The 21,944-nt window shown below is 28.6% G+C and overlaps 1 protein-coding gene and 1 pseudogene across 2 annotated transcripts; one reads left to right on the top strand and one right to left on the bottom strand.

Annotated features, from left to right (window-relative positions):
* Positions 1 to 11,886: 11,886 nt before the first annotated feature.
* Positions 11,887 to 17,714, bottom strand: LOC107645274 (Peroxidase superfamily protein). 2 transcript variants are annotated; one of them, XM_088489550.1, is made up of 8 exons: positions 16,627 to 17,714; positions 16,480 to 16,545; positions 16,253 to 16,348; positions 15,989 to 16,102; positions 13,650 to 15,638; positions 13,337 to 13,528; positions 12,901 to 13,066; positions 11,887 to 12,516 (listed from the first exon to the last, which is right to left on the bottom strand). In XM_088489550.1, the coding sequence occupies exons 5-8, from the start codon at positions 13,923 to 13,925 to the stop codon at positions 12,104 to 12,106; spliced, it is 1,047 nt and encodes a 348-aa protein (XP_088345676.1). In that variant the 5' UTR covers positions 13,926 to 15,638; positions 15,989 to 16,102; positions 16,253 to 16,348; positions 16,480 to 16,545; positions 16,627 to 17,714; the 3' UTR covers positions 11,887 to 12,103. The 2 variants fall into 2 exon arrangements, with proteins under 2 accessions (XP_088345676.1, XP_088345675.1); XM_088489549.1 differs by lacking the exon at positions 16,480 to 16,545 and having other exon boundaries at positions 17,097 to 17,714.
* A 2,136-nt stretch (positions 17,715 to 19,850) lies between these two features.
* LOC148554395 (leucine aminopeptidase pseudogene) lies at positions 19,851 to 20,816 on the top strand (annotated as a pseudogene).
* Positions 20,817 to 21,944: the final 1,128 nt, after the last annotated feature.

The following is a 21,944-nucleotide window of genomic DNA, read 5'->3' as shown; positions in this document are numbered from 1 at the left end:
TGTTAAAGGTAGATGATGGTAGTAAAAGTAGATGATGAGGGTATTATTGACTTTTAAAAGTTTTATATGTTTTATGTATGTTTTTTTTGCCAAACATAAAATATATATACATATATTTATGTCTATGTCTATATAGTTCATGTCTATGTATCATGTATCATGCTATATACTAAACAAACAGAGCCTGAGAGTAGGTTAGATTAGGTCACGTTTGGGGGTAGAATACTAGTTCGATTCGCTTCAGTTGGAATTTTTATTGTTAGAACCGAAAATCGACAATTTTTAATTTGTTCGATTTTCAATTTTTTTCAGCTGGTCGATTTTGTTCAGTTCAAATTGGTTTTAAACATCCTTAATGGTTAAGGTGAACCAACTGAACCGGTTCAACCTATAAATTTAAAAAAAAAAAAACAAAACCAAAAGCATATATCCCCTCTCCCTGCGCTCCCTTCTCTCAAACTAGCCAAACATAATTAGATTTATCTCCCTTTTTCCTTCTCTCTCAAAGAGAGATTTTCCTCCTCTTCTTATTTTCATTCCCAAAGACCCTTGGTGAGTTCTAACTCTCCATCAAATTCATTATTTCTTTCTGTTGAATATGGCGCCTGAGTCAATTAGTTATAGATTAAAATTAGTTAGACAACTCAACTTGAACCGTGTATATAAGATAAATTCAGTTAGTGTTAGTAATGAACTTGAACATTCTGTTTTTCTAGAAGCGTCTCAGCTTCTTCTACCTCTAGCTACTTCTTCCTCATCTCTCTCACTTTCTCTTATACCTTTTCTCTTTTTGATCTGGTAACTTGTTCACACACTTCTTTTTAATTAGTGAACTAATGCACTAGAGTCACACTATTGATTTTAGTTTATCACCTCCAGTTTTATTACTTAAATTATTTATTTTATTAGTTTAATATTGATGATAATTAATTATAATAAGAGTACATAAAGAGTACATAAAGTTAATTATAAATTTTTTTTGGCAATTTTTTATTTTTGTTTGTTTAAAAATTTTAAAATAGATGAAAATAAAAAACTAAAAAAAAATTTGTGGATAATTTTATATATTCCTCATGTATTCTTATTATAATTAGTTATTATTAACAATCAATAAACTAATAAATAAATAATTTAAGTAACAAATAAAAATCCACCATTAAAAATCATTATCAGGCATGAACTCAAAGTCGTGGTCATGAGGATTACGTAACAGTGCAACTATGTAGACCTTTGGAATTCTCCTTAACTCAGACACAATGTAACGAACATGGCTTAAGTAACGCTAGACATGATGCGAAACCAGCATTTGCGTCCGTCATGGGTGAAAATGTCCATTTTTAAAGATAATGACTCTGAAGATCAAGTTAGTAAAATTAAAATAATAATTAATTGATCAAGATGACTTGCATTGTTATTAATAATTAATTGTTAATAACTATAATAAACATATGACATAGAAAAAGAGGGAAGTGACAAACCAATAGAGAGAGGAAGAGTGAAGATTGAGAGAGAAAAAAAATTATTCTCTCATTCTAAAAATTTTAAATAAACAAAAAATTGACAAAAAAAAATATTATGTGATTAATCTTATGTACTCTTTATGTACTCCTTAATAATTTTTTTACTTAATTTGCCAAAATAAAATATTGGAAGTGACAGATTTAATAAATTATTATATAATATCTAGTAATATAATTTTTTAATGGATAATTTTAAATTATGAATTTATATTTAAAATAAAATAATCTAAAATGAGTTGGTTTATATCGGAATAAAATAATAATATTATATTTTTTTATCCTTATAATTAAAAAATTCATGTCATTAATAGACTGAAAGCATTGTTTGTTATCACAATTAATTCAAATATTTTGTGGCAGATATATTGGTAACATAGAAGTTAAATCATTCAAAATATACAAAAAAAAAAAATAGATAACATTTAAAGCAAATAAAATAGTGCACATGTTTTGAGTTTGATTAGGGTAATAAATGTATGAAGTCAAATATCTGTATGTAAAATGTATAAATACAAAATATTTGAAAAATATTGTTCTGTATTTTTGGAACCTTAGTTAGAGTATTTGGTTATAATTTTGGAATTTTTTTACTTTAGTTTCTATGATTAAAGCGCCTAACTGTTAACTTTTAAATATTGGGAGCCACTTAGATAAAGATGTCAAAAACGTCTTTTTTTTTTTTTAAGATGTTTTTTAAAAATTAAAATTTAACACATATAATCAATTAAATTGTATTATTTTTATTAAAATTAGACTGGACAAATCAGTTTAGCAAAAAAATTAATAAATTAAATTTTTAAACTGGTATAAATTAATATTTTTTATAAAAAATTACTACAATATTCCTATTATAAAACACAACTAAAATATTCCTATCATATATATATATAAATTTTGAAAAATTTAAATTCTAACCCTATAACGATAGAGAAGAAAATGGCTAGAATTTAGAATTCTCAAAATTAATATATATAATAAGAGTATTTTAGTCATTTTATATAATAAGGGTATTGTAGTCATTTTTTATAAAAAATAATATTAATTTAGACGGATTCAAAATTTGATTCACTATTTTTCGGTCAAATTAATTTATCTGACATAATTTTGACAAAAATAACATAATTTAAGTGATTATATGTATTAAATTTTAATTATTAAAAAATATCTTTAAAAAAAAGACGTTTTCTGCGTCTTTATTGGACCATCCCCTTAAATATTTATATATTCATTAAGATTTTCAATGGATATAATAAAGTTTAGCAATTTAAAAAAAAAAAAAGGAAAATAAAGAAAAGCCTTTTTATTATAGGCATGGCATGTTTATATGGAAGCTTCACTAAGTCATACACTTTAACACCTTCCATTAATGAGTTGATTGTTTTTCTCATTCAGGATAGAGAGTTAATACCATCAGATAGTTAACTACAAATATATTCAAAAGGAAGATTAGGGTTCTCATGTATAACGTAAGACCTTGCGACTAAGATAGAAAAAAACTTCAGTATAACAGTATTGATATGTCAACCTATCTAACACCACCCATTCAACCATTTATAATAACTAACTCAATGAACAGTAAAATCCAAAACCAAAGAAAGAAGATGTGAAACAATGAATTTATAAAAGAGTTAGATTTCTAAGAATCAGAGATACGACCAAGGAAAATTATGACAATACAATAAACAGAAAAAGAAAAAAAATTAAATGTATATCAAGTGCGAAAATTCTTTGAATTTGTAAGCATTTGACATTTGAGATCTGAACAAATTTGAAATAGCTTTGACATAACCGCATGAAAACGGTAGGATTCATATAAAACTAATAAATCAATTGCGAAAATGAAAGACATTATGCAAATAGAGTGGAATAAAAATAAGATGACAATGGTTTTATTTAAAACTAATCGAATATCATTTTCTCGTATAAGTAACACCTGCTTGGCTAAACATAAAATATTTGGTGTTCCGAAGATTACTTAGAACTGGATTATTTTTGGGCCTAGACGTGACATCTAGGCTTTCTTTTAGATAGCGTTCGACTCTGGGTTGTTGAGATACTGTCGTTCGAGTTTTTCGTGAAGAGGTAGAGAATGATACTTGCAAGATACTCCAATTCTTAAGTTAGCAAGAGTATAAGTAAGTTTTGTATAGATTGAAATCTGAAGTTATCTGACCGTGCTAGTGTATTTACAGTGGAACTAGAACAACGTCCCCAAGATCGTTCCTCTTTTGGTGGATAACTATCCCTAGTTGTAAGGGATTTAATAAGACATTTTTTTCTAGAAGAAGGTGAGAAATAGTAGAAATTAGTTATATTTCAGGTACGAGGAGATCGACTTCTGTGATGCTTTATCCGACCTCTATGAGCTTGGTAGGTCATGTTTGGACATCTTTACTTTAGGTCTAACTCTTTAATTGAGTCAAAATATGAACAATGTCCCTACTTAAATTCGAACTTTCGTGTAAGTCGAATTCAAACAATAAAAAATCAGACAGACATTTTCAAATAGGTTTCATTACATCGAGTTAAACTTCCTTTTCTAATTCAGAAACCCGACGTAATTTTCATACTTCAAATATCATGTCTTTTGATTTTTTTATTTGACACGTGAAGTATGATTACATTAATAACCGTATACGTCATAAATAAAGAGTGATTTTACTTTTTTGTCCTTTAAATCTTATAAATACACCTTCCTGATTCTCTTCCTTCTTCTTAGTTTCTTCTTTTTTACCGGACCATCTTCCTTCAATCTATTCGCCTTCTTTCTTTGAGACTCATTTCCCATTTTCATATTTTACTCTTGTGAGATTTTGAAGGGCATTGTCTAAAGCTTTGGAAGGGACCATTCGTTACTTTTGTTGCTCGCCCTCTTGCCTTCCTTGCTTCCTCTAAAAAAGATTAGCTTCTTGCACTCACTTGGATGCAAGTTTTATTTTTTGTTTCAGGAATGGAGAATTTTGTTGTCAAACTCGCCGTTTCTAGAATTTTGCTTTTTGTATTTCCATGGAAATTGCATTCTTGCTTTTTGTATCTTAACAATTTTTTGCATACAGATTTTGTCAACTAAATCACATTGAATATATTAGAAATTTAAACATACTTAATAGTAAAGGATTATAAAAATATTACATCTATATTAAAAATTAGTTATCAAATAATTTATTATATAATTATTATATATGTATATAAATATATTGTTTTATATATTTTTAATATGTATATTTTATATTAATATATATACTATACAATTGACTAATTTTTTTCTATGTGTAGCATAGCTAAATATAAAGTATTTTTTTATACATAAATTTTTAATATTTAATAATTAAATAAAATGTATTTATGATTTTAAATTTTAATTAATTTTTGTATTTTCATAAACAAAATTAAATTTATCTCTTCTGAGATAAATAAATTTATAAAAAACAAATAATCACTCTTAAATTATAAACTTTTACTTATGAGTTTCGAAAATAATCTAGAAATAATCAATCATATTTTTATATATTTTGTTTAATCTACTCAGAAATAACACATAATAAATCCGATAATCAAAGAAGTAAATAAAGTGTGCATCTTTTCCTTATAGATGTCCATGATATACAGTGTTGACTTTTGACCATGTTCATCATAACATGATAACTGGACGTGGCAACAAATTTCTGGCACACACATATTTTACTTTGGCTCACACAACAATAAATATCTTATGACGTCCATTTTGATTTTAGTTTTTATATATTATTCGAATTACATTACCAAGAAATTATATCCTTGTCATCATTATTTGCATGCTTTTGTATGCAGGGAATGCTGTACGTATATATCCTTTACGTCGTAATTAACAAATTAATCAAAATGATAGGTGTGCCTAAATATCTCAATATTATGAATAAAATTGGCCCTAACATTAATTTTACGCCAAAGGAGGATAGCGGCGAAAAATTGCCGGCCGTTAATTCAGCTGCCACAGCTAATGAATGAAGATATAAGCGATTATCATTTTATGCTGTTGGCAGATATGCTGTTGATAACGTAGCGGAACCAATTCTTAATTTCTATTTGAATAGCCATCATTGCATAAAGAATTGTCGATAATCAAAATCTTTATCCTAATTAATCAGTTATTCAATTAAGATTTTTGAAATTTTTATTCTGATTCATTCTCCATGGTATGCGAAAAATTTTTAAAATCTGCTCTATCCTTTGCGTCTGTGTAGTTGTGGAGTAGCATAACTACCATCTGTTCTTATCTCTCTGACACCGACCTTTCACCTCTCATCCACAGTCTGTGAAACTCCTGCTTCCCTTTTTATGAACATATATCACATGTTGTGCAAAATCTCTAATCTCTTCTCCACTTACTTTTATTACATTTTTTTATGAACATATATCACATGTTGTGTGAAATTAATCCATATTTGAGATTTTTTTAATTATTATTTGTGAACACAATAAATATTGCTGATAATAAAACCAATTGAAACATGTAGCTAGTTAGTAGTATATTGCAAGTGGCATCCATTCCATTCCTATAACACATTTTAATTTAAAGGTTTAACCTTTCATTGGTCCTCTGATCTTTCTACTTTCTTCCTAAACCTTTAGTTAGTTCTTTTTCATTGTTCTTTCTTTTTTGTTTTCACTCTTGATCACTTACAAAATTTGAATCATATTTTTCTCAAAATTTGGATATATCTTCATGGTTTAGATTATGATTTCAGATTATTTTGATTCAGTTTTTGTCTATATCTTCTATTAGTTGGGATTAATTGTGATTTTATAGAGTTAGGAATTTGAATGTACATTTTACATAGTGTAAAATATCAAGAGTTTAATTTTGATACATTGATAGTGTAATACATAGTTATACAATCATATCTATCTCTTCGGATGACTATTCCCACAGTCAATAAAAATAATAGTTACTTTTGATGATGTGATATTATGTAATTTGATCTATGTGTAAAACTGTTTTTAATTAATAATAATAATATAAAATGACACCATATGCTTTTAATTAAAAAAAAAGGTCTAGCAAACCAATCAACCAACACTAGCTGTATTAAAAGCAACAATAATATTATTCTCTTTTTTTTTTAATATTATGGATTACACAAACACACAACACATATGATAGATGCTCATAGCATCATATACAAAAGGAATGAAATGAAATTAAACCACCCAATGCATAAGGAACACTCCTTATATATGTAGATATGAATAATAAAGTTGTGAACCAACAAGATAGTAAAGAAACGAAGCATATGTCTTATTTAAAGCATACGATAACTAATTAATAACATGCCTCGTTTAAATTTGCACATATATGTGCTTTTCCTTAGTCATGTTGTGGAGGGTACTTGCCATGAGGAGGCTTGTCATGGTGGTACGGTGGCTTGTTGTAAACCGGCGGCTTGTGCACGGGTGGCTTATAAACCGGTGGCTTGTAAACCGGTGGTTTGTGCACGGGTGGCTTGTAAACCGGTGGCTTATAGACCGGAGGTTTGTAAACCGGAGGCTTGTAAACCGGTGGTTTTTCAATTGGGTGCTTGTATTTAGGAGGCTCATCATGCTTATAAGGGGGTTTGTAATAATCTGCAAGCCCTTGGGGAGTGAGGATTAGGGCAACAAAGAGGATCGCTATTAACCAAGATAAGGGAGCCATCTTGTTAACTAGTAACTTAGCTTTTGTGTGTGTGTGTTGGGTATGCATAACTCAACAATGAATCATCTCTTTATATAGTAGTAAGGTGACCTTGTAAATCATTATTGTTTATTAGGGACTCATTATTCTACCCTTTTACTATATTTTAATTAAGGATTTGTTATTACTCTCTCTCCTGGTTAGGTAGATCGATTAAGAAAATGATTAACAAGTTATTGAATATATCAAATCTAAAGAATGTTTCTTAAAAGTATGTTTAACTATGTTTTGGTGAGATTTAGAGATAAAAGAAAATTTAAAAAATTAAGTGTTATGAAATTATTTATCTTAAATATTTAAGTTAATAAGAGAAGATATATAAATGTTTTATATTGAGTTAACAAGAATTAAATTTTAAATTATCTGTTTCAATCTTGTTATGTTACTAATAGCATTTCTGTTATTTCTGTCGACTCTTGTTTATGATTATGTTTTATAGAAGTGTTTTTGTAAATGTGTCTAATAAAAATATTTTTTTTATGACTATATCTAATAAAAATATCTTTATATATATTTTTTCTAAATGTGTCTCCTTATACATATATTTAAAATATAATAATCGAAACTCTTTTAGTTTTTTGAAGACTAGAATTTGATGTCCTAACCCTCCCTCCCCCTTTGCTGAAAGCACTTTCTATAGCAAACCAGACAAGGAACAGCTGGTACCAATTTCTCCACATCAGCAGCAACTGGATTTATCTTATGTTGAAATTATTTTTTTTAGAGTCAATAATGATAAAATTTTAGTCATAAAAATTTTAATACGATATCGTAAAATTATTTTTTTTAAAAAATTAAGTGAATAAAAACTAAAAAAAATACATAAATAATTATATTTTTAATATTATAAATAAAATTATTAAAAAATATAATAATATAAATGAATTCACAATAGTACATAGTAATGTTATGAAATAAGAATGGATCTATTTATATTGTATTATAATTTAAATTTTTTTTAAATAGTACATAATAATAATATTTATTTACCTTATTAAATTATTAAATTTGATCCCACAATAATTTTTTATTCAATTTCTGACACTTGATAATTAATTTAAAAACTTCATATTAAATGTGTATTATAATGATAAATTTTTAAATTCAAAAGAGAGTGGTGTTCTTTCTTAAAATTTGACTTAAAAAAATATTATTTATCTATTGATGTTTTTTTCTTTTGAAATTAGTTTTAATTTTTTTCATAACGATAACACTAATTGAATGAACTTTTTCAACTATGAATATCATTAAAATCAGAGCTAATTGTATGAAAGGTAAATTTTAAATATTTTTAAATAATTATTTAACAACATATATATCAAAAAGAGACCTTTTGATTATATTGTCAATAAAAAATTATTCAATCTTTTTAAAATATAAAATATAAAAAATTTAAATTATATATTATTATTTAAATTATTATTTTAATTTTTTAATTTGTAATTAGATATTCTAAATACTAATCATATTTTATAATAATAAAATATAATTATACCAACAATTATATTATGTATACATAAAAAAAATTACTTTTATAAAATAAATCTTAAAATATAAAATATACATTGAAAATAAGTTAAATAATATTATATATATATATATATATATATAAAAATTTATAATAGATAATTTTGATAATTAATTTTTATGTAATTATAATATTTTTATTATAAAAATTATTATATTATATATTTTATTTCCATTAGCAAAATTTTTTAGATCCATCACTATATGAGATTATATAATCCGCCCTTATTTAATGAGAAGATTTTGTTTCTTCTTGTTGTATTCTAATAAGGAGATCAGATCTAGGCTAATCTCCTTAATGTATAATTAGTCTTGCCTATAGTTCTTTATGGGAATTGAATAAAAAACACTATAAGTGTTGTCATTGTAATGTGAATAGTCGCCTTAGGAAATTGTCAAAGATTGATCAAGACTAATTCACAAATAAATCAACATGATAGACTTTTGGGCTTTGTTGTATTAATTAATTGTGAGAGAAAACTTATTGTTTTTCCCATAATAAAAAAGAAGCATAACTACTTTCATCATGTCGTACGGCAAACTAGTACTACACATCTGTTTTGAACATGTCTCCTTCAAAAATAATTTTAAACAAAAAAAATCTATTATATAAAAAAATAATTACTAGATCAGATATTATATATTTATATATAAAATTATGTGTTATTTATATATTTTTAATATATATTTATATTTCGATATATATTTCATACAAATAATTAATTTAATAATTAATTTTTAGTATAACATAATATATGATTAATTTTTAGTATAACATATTATATTATATAAGGAGGAAAAGTGAGAAAATTGAGCTCTCTATATCAAGTGTTAATTATAATTTACAAGTAGGAATCCATTGAATTTTAGGTTAACAAATTTTGTCGGCTTCCTACTTTTTCTCTCAATTGAACTTTCAACAGATCGGATGGTATGTACTTAATTTTTCTCTTCTTCTAGTAGAATATAACATTGAGATATATTACTACTCCAAGTCTCTACAAGACTAATTAAAATAATTGCCACTACCTTCAATTCTATTTCCTTTATTTATTTATCACTGCTCACTAGTTTATTAAGGATTTTTTATTTTAATAAATAAAAAAAACGTAATAATCACAGAAATAAATAAATTAAAAAATTATTATCAAAATATGCGATCCTGTCTTATCTCGTTTACACTGTAAATAAGATACATATCTCGTTTACAGCGTAAATGAGATAAGACACGTGTACGTATAATGTAAAGAGATATATTTACACGTATTACGTCCACGAGTCTTACACAATAAATGAGATACATGTAAAATTATGTTGTTTACAGTGTAAATAATATAAGACAGGGTCGCAGATCAGATTTTGGTAATAATTTTTTAATTAATTAATTTATTTCAGATTATTATATTTTTTTATTTATTAAAATAAAAAATCCAGTTTATTAAACCTCATTACCTAACCAATAAAATATGATTTTAGTTTTCAGATATGGCTTTAGTTAGAGTAAAAATAAGTCTTGAGATAATTATCTTCTGAAATAATTTTCATTGTGAAACCAATATTTAATTTGATGTGTCCAATTCATTTATATTATATCAAGTTTTATAGAGATGTTCTCTAAATGAAAATTTGATACTCTATATATTGGTGTAATAAGTTACTTTTTCATTATCAAAATAATTATCTTTTTTACTTATTAGACTCAATGAGAAATTAATGTATTCAGATAAAAAAAATTTCTAAATTTTATCTACATATATTAATTTATCAAGGGTCTTAAAAATAAAACAAATATTTTTTTTCAAAAAATGGAAGGAATATCATCTAGGTGTTTTATGTATTTGTTTCTAAGAAGATCTTCTCTATCTTTATCCATAAAGTAATAGGAAAATGGAGTGACAATTACATTTCACTCCTTGGTGGTTCTTAACTTGTTAGATAAATTATCACCTTTATAATTATAATGTTTATGTACATAATATATATATATATATATATATATATATATATATATATGACGCTTCAATGGAAGAAAAAAATTACATTAGAGAAGAAATCTTCAAAACAGGTGTGGAGTTTGTAGGACATTGATTTAATAATTATATTATATATATATTATCTTTCTTTTTCTATGTGGAAACAATAACATTTCTCATAATGCAAGGCCAAAGAGTCTCAATCATGTTGATTATATTTTGTGACTTATTACACATAAATAATTACCAAATCCTTGACAATTTCCTAAGTCATGACTATTCAAACCAATTAACCAAGTGTGATGAGTTTTTACACGAGCCATGGAGTTAGAAAGGTAATGTAACAAACTAACAACGACGTTTGTTCTAACAAACTTTAATTTATTTATGAGAACTGTTTATACAAATATATTATTTTAATTTTATGCTTATTTTAGTTTTTGAATTTAATTTTTAGAAAGATATTATTAACAAAATTTAAATTTTTATTTTTATTTTAAAAAAATATGTATTTTATATTTTAATATTAAATGAATAAAGATTAATATATAAAATTATTATTATATCCCTCAATTATTACAATTTTTTTGTTAAATAGTATTAGAAATAATAATTAAAGTGAAATATACTCTTAATGCATTAACATTGTGAAAATAAATAAAAGTACACTAAAATTAATGTGAAAAATCACTGGTAAATATGACAAATAAAATTGTATATGCTATAATACTATAAACTAAACACTTATTAGTCACCCAAAAAAAAAAAAACACTTATTAAAAAGTAAAAGAGGCAATAGAACCAAGTAAATATCTTCACAAAACATCAAATCATCATGAATGGACTGAAGATAAGTCACCAATATATAATTATTTTGAGGCACCTTAGTGCTACTAGTCTTTATTTCTATACTATATATAATGGAGATACTAGAAGAATTGATGCTTAATTTATATTTTTCTAAAATACTTTTTATTACATATAATTTATTATATTTATATATATTAAAATTATTTTAAATGTTAAAAATAATCTTATCAAACACAAATTTTATAACTTATGTTAATTAAAAGTTACTTTTATTTCAATTTACAAATAAAAGAAATCACGGTATCGATTAAATCAAGAAGAAAAAAAAAGTTGAACAAAAGGGTGAAATAATTTTTGGAGATATATTTTTGTCCCCATCTTATCTTAACTACTATATATAACATAATTTTCAATCAGCACTTCACAAATTAAATCACTATCAAATAAAGTAACACACAGAAGCCACATATTTCACTACATAAAATTTTTTACTACTTTTATATATCATCATCATGTCAATAATATTACTAATTAAACGCATAATTATACTTAATTAATTATTAATTAACTCGGCGACAATTCTTTCTAACTTGGCCGTTAAAACCGGTAATGGGTCGAAGGTTTCCCAATTTGATCATAGACATAGCAAATTGTTGGAAGAAGAAAGCCTCATCTTGAGCATATTTCTTGACAAGTTCTTGAGTCTTGATGACACCACCAGAGAGAAGAACTTGATCAGAATTGAGTAAGCCTCTTCCTTGAAGAATGAACTTGAAGTAAGTGTTATCAAACATCCTGGGAGAACCAAAGTCCAATGGGGAAATGTTGTTGTCACCACCTGATCTTGGACACATTGTTTTGAGACCAAAGTAGAATGTTCTTTCTATTGACACATCTGCTTCGTTCTTTCCATTTTGGTTGTATAGTCTTTGCTTGAATGTTGCACACCTTGCCACCCCAATTGTATGTGCACCTAATAATAATATAATTAACAAAAAAAAAGAGTAAAAATCCATAAAATGTGATCATTAATACTAAGCTATGAAGCACAGAAAGATTAATTAAGTGGCTTGTCTAACCAGGCATTTAACAAGTATCAGGGTCTAACAGTTACGTTTTGTTTGTATCATTAATATTAATATAAAATTTAATAAAAAAATATTTATATATGTAAATGATATCTTTACGTCTTACCATTATAAAAATTCGGTGTATTTCTATATCCATATTATGTCGAGTGTTCATAACTGATGATTTGATGAGAACAAAGAAGATGGAGATAGATGACTATGATATAGCATGACATAAAATATATATATAAATGAAGGAAAATAGGTTGAATCAATTATATTCTGACCTGAGAGGGCAACAAGGTCAACTTCATCAAGGCCTTGACGCTTGAAAAATGTTATTAGATTTTGAATGGTGGCATTTGGTGGTGGAATGTTGTTGTTTGAACCAATTAAACTTGCTGTTCTTGAGTCTCTCCTCCCTAATGGTAGCTCCCAGTTAGGCCCTCCACTCTGTTTCAAAAATAATAATTTGATTTCATTTATCATTAAGATATTAAACATATCCATATTCCATACATATCAATAATCATTTAAAAGTAAAATGTAAGTATAACAATTTAACCATGATGTTTGGTCATAAAGTTAAATTTTATCTTAATGTTTGGTCAATTTAATCTCTATATAGATGATATTATGATTGGTTGACAGTGTAAAATATTTTATTGCCTATCGAAATTAATCTCTGTCATATAACAAGCAATTAAAGTGTGGTTTTCTCACAAGAATAGTGGAGCCTCTTGCTGCAAGAGCAAGAATGTCTGCACAAGACACAGTCTGAGGGCATGCTTCTTCCAACTTAGCCTTGATCTCATCGATCACTTCAAAACCTCGGATGGAATTCTTGTTCGGGCCGGAGTTCTTTTCGCTTACTATTGCAGGGCTATCGTCCAGCAAAATCGAAGCATCACAGCCCTGCCATTAAAAAAAAAAAAAAGAACTTATAAATACTAGTTGATCTATTCATGCAAAAAGAACATGAAGCAACTTACCACCGAGAAACAATTATAACTGATATATATAAAATGAGATTCACCTGGACAAAGCAATCATGGAAGTGAAGTCTAAGAAGAGAAGCAGCAATTCTCATGTTTTTAGCCATGGCTTTCTCCAACACTGACATGACAATGTCATTGGCTTGAGGGCATGAGAATTGGTAGAACTGAGGAGAAAGACCATAAGATATTCCTCCTCTACTTCCATGGTTTCTTCCACCCCAACCAAAGTTGAAGCCAGGGTACGCATAAGAAGATAGTAGTGAAGTTGAAACCAAAGCTATCACAAGAAGATTATTGAGTTTGATGAAATGCATTGTGAAAAATGCCAAGAGTTTAGAAGTTTCTTGTTTTTGGTTTTTGAAGTGTGCATGTTCTTATTATTGGATTGGTTTTGTTTGGTATATATACTACTCAGAGTGATCAAATCAAACCACTCTCACTCTTCACCAAATCTTCTAATGTGGGAAAGCAAAAGAGCTATGAAGCAATGACTTCTTCAAACACCATCCATATTTGTCCTTGCCTTGATTCTGAATTTCTGATGTAATTTGTTCAATTCTGTTTCACAGTGGTTGTGCTATTACCTGCTCTAGATTTGATAAAAAAAAGGGGCAAAGAATCCATTTTTTCCTCCAAGTTTAATTTTTAAGCACTGTACAAAGTTTTACACTACTATTAAGGTTAAAAGTATGGCAGATAAGTACTCGGCCGAAAATGGAAATAAATGTACATGTATCTGTCAAGATCACATGGGAAATGCCACTTTGATTTGGGACCAAATAAAGGGTTACACTTATTCTCTAAAGTTAGGCATCTTGTTGCATTAGATGCCTTTTATTTATTTACAATAAACACCAATCTCATCCTTCAAAAAAATTATAAGGAATAAAAATGATATCAAAAAAGTTCTAGAAGTGACAAATTTATCTTTTATCAGACAAATTTATTCTTTTTTGAGCATTGTTATTCATACTGAATAATCACATTCTCTTGCCTTGCTGATTCATGTAAATTATCTCAGAAGATATTTCTTACGTGTAGAACAATTGAAATTTGACTTTGTCATAATTTATTTTCAAAAGAAGATAACAACACTATTTGAATAGCTGTATTTCTTTCTTTCTTTGGTTTTTTTATGGGATGCAAGGAAAAAGAGAGAGGACTTTGGTTCGAAAAACAGAACAAGTGCCCTGAGGGCCTGACATTACTCAGTACTTTCAGTTTCCATTCATGTTACACAAATGAACATTGGTGAACTTCAATATTGAACCATATTGCACTGTGAATTGCTTAAGGTGAAATGTTTCAAAGAGTTGGTAAAGGCAGTTCATACTTTAGAGTCAGCAATTTTGATTTCATGACTTGGGCATACACCAGTCAACAGCTAGAAAGAAATTCTTATGCATATTAATACAATATTTGATCACTAAAATCATGATACATAAGCAACATAATTATACAATTATTGAATCAAACTTTATATATTTCACAATAAAATGTAATCAAATTTCAAATGTTGGTAGCATTACTCTGAGTACCTTTGAAACATCAAGTTTTTTTTTTTATATATATATAAAGCACACCACATCTCTGCTAATGTGCTATTGGTTATTGCTGATGAGCATAAAACATTTCTGTTTGAATGGAATAGATATTGCTGATGTATCTCAGGAATTTTGCAGAATATGCCATCTTAATGTTTGAAAACAAAGAAAGGAATGGAATCATGTATGACAAATGTAGTTGCAATCACATTTTGCAAAACTTGCATTCCCATAGTTCCTTAGTCATATATGTATCTCCATTTTTAAAGGGAAAGGGAGTATGATTACAAGAATTACATAAATATGTACATCTTTAAAGTGACATTTATGATACAAAAGATATTTATAACTTTATAAACTACCAAATTATATACATTTAAGAAGTTAAGATTGGGATACACACATTTGCCTCATGGGTGTCAGCAATCTTGCAAAACGAAGGGGCACATGTGCCTTGATATATGTCCCTTGCTCTGTGTATTCCTAAATGTGAATTCAAAGTGAAACTGTAAGGTAGGAAGAAAATCATGACATGATAAACAAAATAGAGTTTAATTGCAATGCATTTTACACTGATATCCAGTTCAGTATTGCTACATAGGCAAATTGAGTTTAACTTTTATGTATTGTCAGTGTCGAAAAGTTTTACACTAACATGTAATCAAGTACTACCACGTAGGCAAATGTCGTTTCTTTGTTAGATACTGGTTGTGGAAGTAAATTACCTTTGCTTATGTGGCAACACTTGATTATAAGCAAACAAGAATGTAACAAGAATGAATCATTTGTAAATTAAAAGAAAATGAATGCTCTCCAAGTATACTTTGACTGACCTGGACCCTCCTTGTAGTTGGATCTAAAGTTGCAAATAATTTATCCTCGGCAAAAACATCTGCCCCAGTTAATTGATTTAAAAGGGTACTTTTACCAGCATTTGTGTACCCAACCTACAATGTTGTCAAATAAAAAAGTGTCAACAGAAAGAATATACAAAGAATGATAACTTATGTAGTATACATTACCATGATGTATAGGCTACAAAGACAATATCAGCAAAAGCAAAAAGAATGGCTTCAATATACTTTTAAGGAACTAACCAAGGCTACCACCGGCACAGGTACTGAGAAACGCCTGTTACGGTACTGCTGTCGGTGTTTCCTAACAGATTCTAGCACTTTCTTAAGTGCACCAATCTGTCAAAGCAAAGGCATCAGAATATTATTCAAAACTGAGATTCCAGAGAGAGAGCAGAAATAACAGTGAAGAAATGCATAATCTATGTAACAAAAGATTACTAATCAGATATACAATGTGCCTACATAACTTCACAGATAGAATGACATAAGCACACAGCACAATGATTGAATTTCACAGATAGAATGACATAAGCCTGTACAAATTTCACAGCAACTAAAAAATTGAGTCAACTGACAATACTTTATCTCAAAAGAAACAGTATAAGGACATATACGTATTCAGCAATCAACCATTTTCAAAGAGAGAGAGGATTGCTTATCCTGGAAACAGTAATCATACAACAAAATAAGGAAATCCGTTTTTTGACAGCATGATGAAGGGGAAAAGAAATAGTAAGACATGGACTGAATGCCTATCTATTAACATCAACAGAAGAATTTGGGACGAAGAAAAGAATAAACTAAATATAGCTCCTGTCATAAATAAGAAGTAGTCTTCAGGTAGTTGAAAACAAATGGAATCAAAGAGAATCAGTTACTAGTTTATCATGCACGCAGAAGATAACTACAACGCCTGCACTCTATTCCCAAAGAATTTTCGCAGTGTAAGCACAAAGAATAGAATTAGATACAAAATCAGATCGAGCATATCAAGTTGGAAGGCTGGTTATTGGTGAGAACAAAATAAGTAAATCTTGAATCTTGACCACTGAATAATAAATATTAATAAGGTTGAATACGCAACGGAGGCAGTGAAGCAGGGTTCCGCCGCAATTGGCCTCCGATCCAAAACGCACGTCGTTTTAGCATGCGTCAACAAGGCCAACTCCGAGCTCTCTTCTCACCAGAAGAAGATCTTCAAAGTCGATGACCACATCGGCGTTGCCATCGCCGGACTCACCGCCGACGGCCGCGTTCTCTCGCGCTACATGCGCAACGAGTGCATCAACTATTCGTATACCTACGAGTCTCCTCTTCCCGTTGGACGACTCGTCGTTCAGCTCGCTGACAAGGCTCAGGTATCAAGGTTTAGGGTTTTCGGCTTTTTGTTACTGTTTTGGTTTTGGATCGTGCAATTGCTGTGATTAGTGGTGAAAAATGATGCTTAAAACTATTACCCGAATTCTGATAATTTGGGCAATCTTTGAGGCATATGCACCATACAATGCATGAATGTTTGCGATTGTTCTATTCGCATATGATTTTCGGTTGTGGAGTGGGATGAAACTCAGTAGAAAGAAATGTTTTTTTTTTCTGGTGACTATAGAAAGAAATGTTTTAGTTACAAAAGGGTAAAGAGAAGAAAGCTCTGCTAAAAGTCACACTTGATGAATATATTGTGTGTATATCTTTGGAATTAAAATGTTTTGAGACAACGTTGCTCAGCCTTATAAATTATTTGAATTTATGGCCTGGAATCAACCATATTTAGAGTCGTGTTTGAGAAATGTTTTTAACTTTACGATAATTCAGAGTTTTTGAAAAAGTAAAAAAATAAAAATAAAAAAATAAAAATACGACTTTTTTTTTTAATAAGTTATTTTATTATTTTTATTAAAAAAATTTAATTTTAAAATAAAAGAGATCATTGGGTTATATTTATTTTTGGTTTTATGAAAAATGTTTTTTACTTTTGTTGAAAACCGTTATTTTTACGTAAAGAAATACTGGTTTTTTATTATTATTTTTGTATAATGTTCTATCTGAACCACTAGTTGTAGGGAGTAAATTTTGTTCAGTAAAAAAAAATAGATGATATACAGTGTTTAGTCTCACTTTTCGTTATTTTTTTTTTATTTATTTTTGGTCTTACTTATAAATTAAAAGTAAGAGATCATTTTTTATTCTCTCAAGTATTAAAAAAATTAGAGAAGATCCATTTTCACACAAACAATCTAAACCATACTAAAACTATGATGCCACATGGTAGTTTCGTCACCAATCCACTTTGAAATGTACTCTCTAACAAAGATAGCATTTAAATAAATTAAAAGGAAAGGAAAGAAACAATGCCCAGTTGATATTTGAATCTTCCATGAAAGTAATTTGGTCAGTTATAATATACGGATGTAAATTTGTATAAAGTTAAAGAAAATTTTTTTGTTCATGCATTTTTTGACACGTGTTTATTTTTTTATGAATGGAAGTTGGCTCTCAACTTTGGAGTCTGAAAACGAAGGAAGTCTATATATTAATATTTGAAGTTTGTTCAAGTTTACTATAATATGAATACACATTTTAAAATTTGGCTTTTATACATGTCTTTCAAAATAATTACAGTATTAATTTAATTCTGTTAATTCAAATAACTCAATAAACTTTTTTTTAATATTTTACAATAGTTTTAGTCTCACAGTTAAATATACATTTTACACTTTTTTTTCTATAAGTATATTAATAAATTCAAAATTTATACTGTTAAAATTAAAAAAATCATGATATAACATGAATTTTATTCTGCAAATACTTAATTGGTAAAAGATATTTTAAATTATAATCTATATTTACATAGAAGATTAGAATATTCAAACAAGAAAACTAACGTTGTACTCATTAAAGATCAACTCCGTGTGATAAAAATATCCAAACCTTAATTTTTTGTTGACTTTTTAATAAAATTCTTAAATTATCCTCCTTTATCTTCAACTAGGGGTGTTCATGGTCGGGTAAAACTGGGTTTGATGTGACCCAGATTCGACCCGAAATATATACCGGACCTATTTGTTAGACCCAAACCCGACCCTATACCCGATGAAATCTATATACTTTCTGGTCACGATTATACTGGGTAAAAATCGGGTGAAAATCGGGCCGTTAACATTACATTACTTTGATACCTTCTTGTAAGGTAGCATGTGAAAATGTCCAAATTTTCAAGACTCCAACCATTAATTGACATGATAAAATTCACTCAGAAAAATATAACAAGAACCAACATTTCTCTAAAATTAAAGTATAACCATAATCAATACTAATATTGTCTAATAACACCCAATATTTAAATTAATACAAATAACACAATATTATGCATTAGTCTAAATTCTTATGTATTTTAAACATAAAACATTAATTTATAGTCTTATAATGACTAATAACACAAAATATTAAAGTTTACAATACTTAAATTCCACATAAAAATAGCCATCATTCATCACTAATAACACAAAATATTAATTGTGTATGATGACCGGGCCAAGTTCGGGTGACCCGAGTTATGACCCGGACCCGACCCGTAATAATGACCGGGTCTATTTTGAGACCCTTACCTGGGCCTAAACCCAGTAAAATCACACCAAATTAGCCTCTAAAGTGTTCGGGGCCAGGCCAGGTCTTCGGGCCGGGCCAGGCTATGTACACCTCTCTCTCTCTCTCTCTCTCTCTCTCTCTCTCTCTCTCTCTCTCTCTCTCTCTCTCTCTCTCTCTCTCTCTCTCTCTCTCTCTCTCTCTCTCTCTCTCTCTCTCTCTCTCTCTCTCTATATATATATATATATATCTAACAATGGCTATTGATTCTCACCTATTTACTGAGTCAACTTAGCCAGCCACAACTCACACAGCTTTAACTCTACACTTTGACTTCCACTCCTCCACCATTCACGCCTCCGCACTCTTCACTCTCCAAACCCCACTTTAACCCCTTCTTCCTCAACACTCGCTCCCTCACCATACACTTCGCCCTTCACGTCGACGAAGCCATCATCTTCTCCCTCCCCACCACCTTTGATCCATCAAGGACACCCTCCTCACTCTCATGCTTTCCAGCCACTCTTCCTTCATCCTCACCTTCTCCACCTCCCCTTCCTCCCCCGCACTCCAACGACTCTTTCCTCCACAAATCTGCAACAGAACCCACCCTTACATCTACACTCAGTGCCAAGCCATCCATGCGCGCTCTATCTTTTCCTCCCACAACATTCCTGTCCGAAGGATTTGCTATTCTGCTATCCTCAGCATCTCTTCTGAGCTCTCTGCAGTCATGGCTGCAAACTGCATGATGACAACGCCCTCTGTGTGACGACAACGCCGCTGCCCTCGCCTCATTAAACTTGAACTGGTGCAGCCAAGACTGCGTGGTGGAGGAGTTTGTGATGGAGCAGTCGGTGCCTCGTTATCTCTTTGCCTTCGCGGTTGAGACCTAGACTAGGGTTTATGCAGAGGAGGATTCGACGGTGCTGAACTCAACGGAAAAAGAGTTTGAGGGAAGAGGATATGATTGGGGAAGTTGAGAAGCTCTTTGGAAAATATGACTAGGAAATGTTTGATCTTTTGGTGCTGTCGCCAAGTTTCCCTTACGACAGAATGGAGAATCCAAAGATAGTGTTCTTAACTCCCACAAAGGAAATGGCAGTGGTGCTCAAGTTGTGGCTCATGAATTTGCTAACATTTCTGGGTCAATGAGGGTTTTACAACATATGCTGAGAGGAGGATTGTGGAGGTTGTGCAAGGAGAGAGAGGGAGGGGTTGAAGATAACGGAGGGTAATTTAGAACTTTATTAAAAAGTCAACAAAAAATTAGGATTTGAATATTTTTGTCACACGGAGTCTATCTTTGATGGATACAACGTTAGTTTTCTTGTTTGATGGATACATTTATCAGCGTTCGTATCTTTTATGAGTACAAATGATAATTTATTAATATTTGAAACTTGTTTACGTTCACTATAATATAAATACATATTAAAATTTGGCTTTTATACATGTCTCTAAAAATAATTACAATATTTATTTAATTCTGTTAATTTAAATAACTCAATATTTTTTTTAATATTTTACAATAATTTTAGTTTCACAGTTGAATATACATTTTACACTTTTTTGTATAAGTATATTAATAAATTCAAAATCTATACTGTTAAAATTAAAAAAATAATGATATAACATGAATTTTATTCTGCAAATACTTAATTGGTAAAAAATATTTTAAATTATAATCTATATTTACATAGAGGATTAGAATACATCAAAATATATTTTTTATATCTATAAATCTAAATGCATATAAAAAAAAATAATATTTACGGTACCACTTATTACAAAAATAATTATCGAAATATAATTGAAAATAACCAACATAATTTTTTTAGAATGTTCTTTAAAAATAACCAAAATGATTAGATTCTATTGTTATATTTGACTAAAATAAGAACAGACAAAATTCATATATTTTATTTATTATTTGTTATTTATATTATTACATTAGTCGCTTAATTTCATTTGTTCTAATTAATCTATATATATATATATATATATATATATATATATATATTATATTTTTTTAAGAATTAAGAAATTCTAAGATCATTCATGATAATTCATTAAGAATATATATTATAATACGAAAGCGTACTTTTACTCATAGAAATTACAAATTAATGTAAGAATTGTCTCAATCTTTTACAACTAAAACCTTCTGTATTTTTAATAGGACGGTTGAATTGCAACTTCTTTGATAGGAAAAGAGTTGCCGAAGTTATAGTTGTCAGAACCAAATCGGTGATCGAACCGGTCAAATTATTGGTTTATTAGTTTATTTATTCAACCGATAAATTACTTATTGAATTGGTAGAACCGATCCTACATAAATAAAAAATAT

Source organism: Arachis ipaensis, chromosome B6, assembly GCF_059453495.1.
Source record: "Arachis ipaensis isolate K30076 ecotype BB chromosome B6, ASM5945349v1, whole genome shotgun sequence".
Lineage (NCBI taxonomy): Eukaryota > Viridiplantae > Streptophyta > Magnoliopsida > Fabales > Fabaceae > Arachis > Arachis ipaensis.
Note: the sequence above shows the minus strand (reverse complement) of the source record. Positions and strands in the feature narration are given on the sequence as shown.

What these genes read in the sequence shown, in the direction of transcription:
- LOC107645274 (XM_088489550.1), bottom strand. Translation starts at nt 13,925, where the DNA reads ATGCATTTCATCAAACTCAATAATCTTCTTGTGATAGCTTTGGTTTCA. An exon ending in TCCATGATTGCTTTGTCCAG is followed by an intron (nt 13,529 to 13,649) that starts GTGAATCTCATT and finishes TTTTAATGGCAG; the next exon opens with GGCTGTGATGCTTCGATTTT. An exon ending in TGACCTTGTTGCCCTCTCAG is followed by an intron (nt 12,517 to 12,900) that starts GTCAGAATATAA and finishes TATTATTATTAG; the next exon opens with GTGCACATACAATTGGGGTG.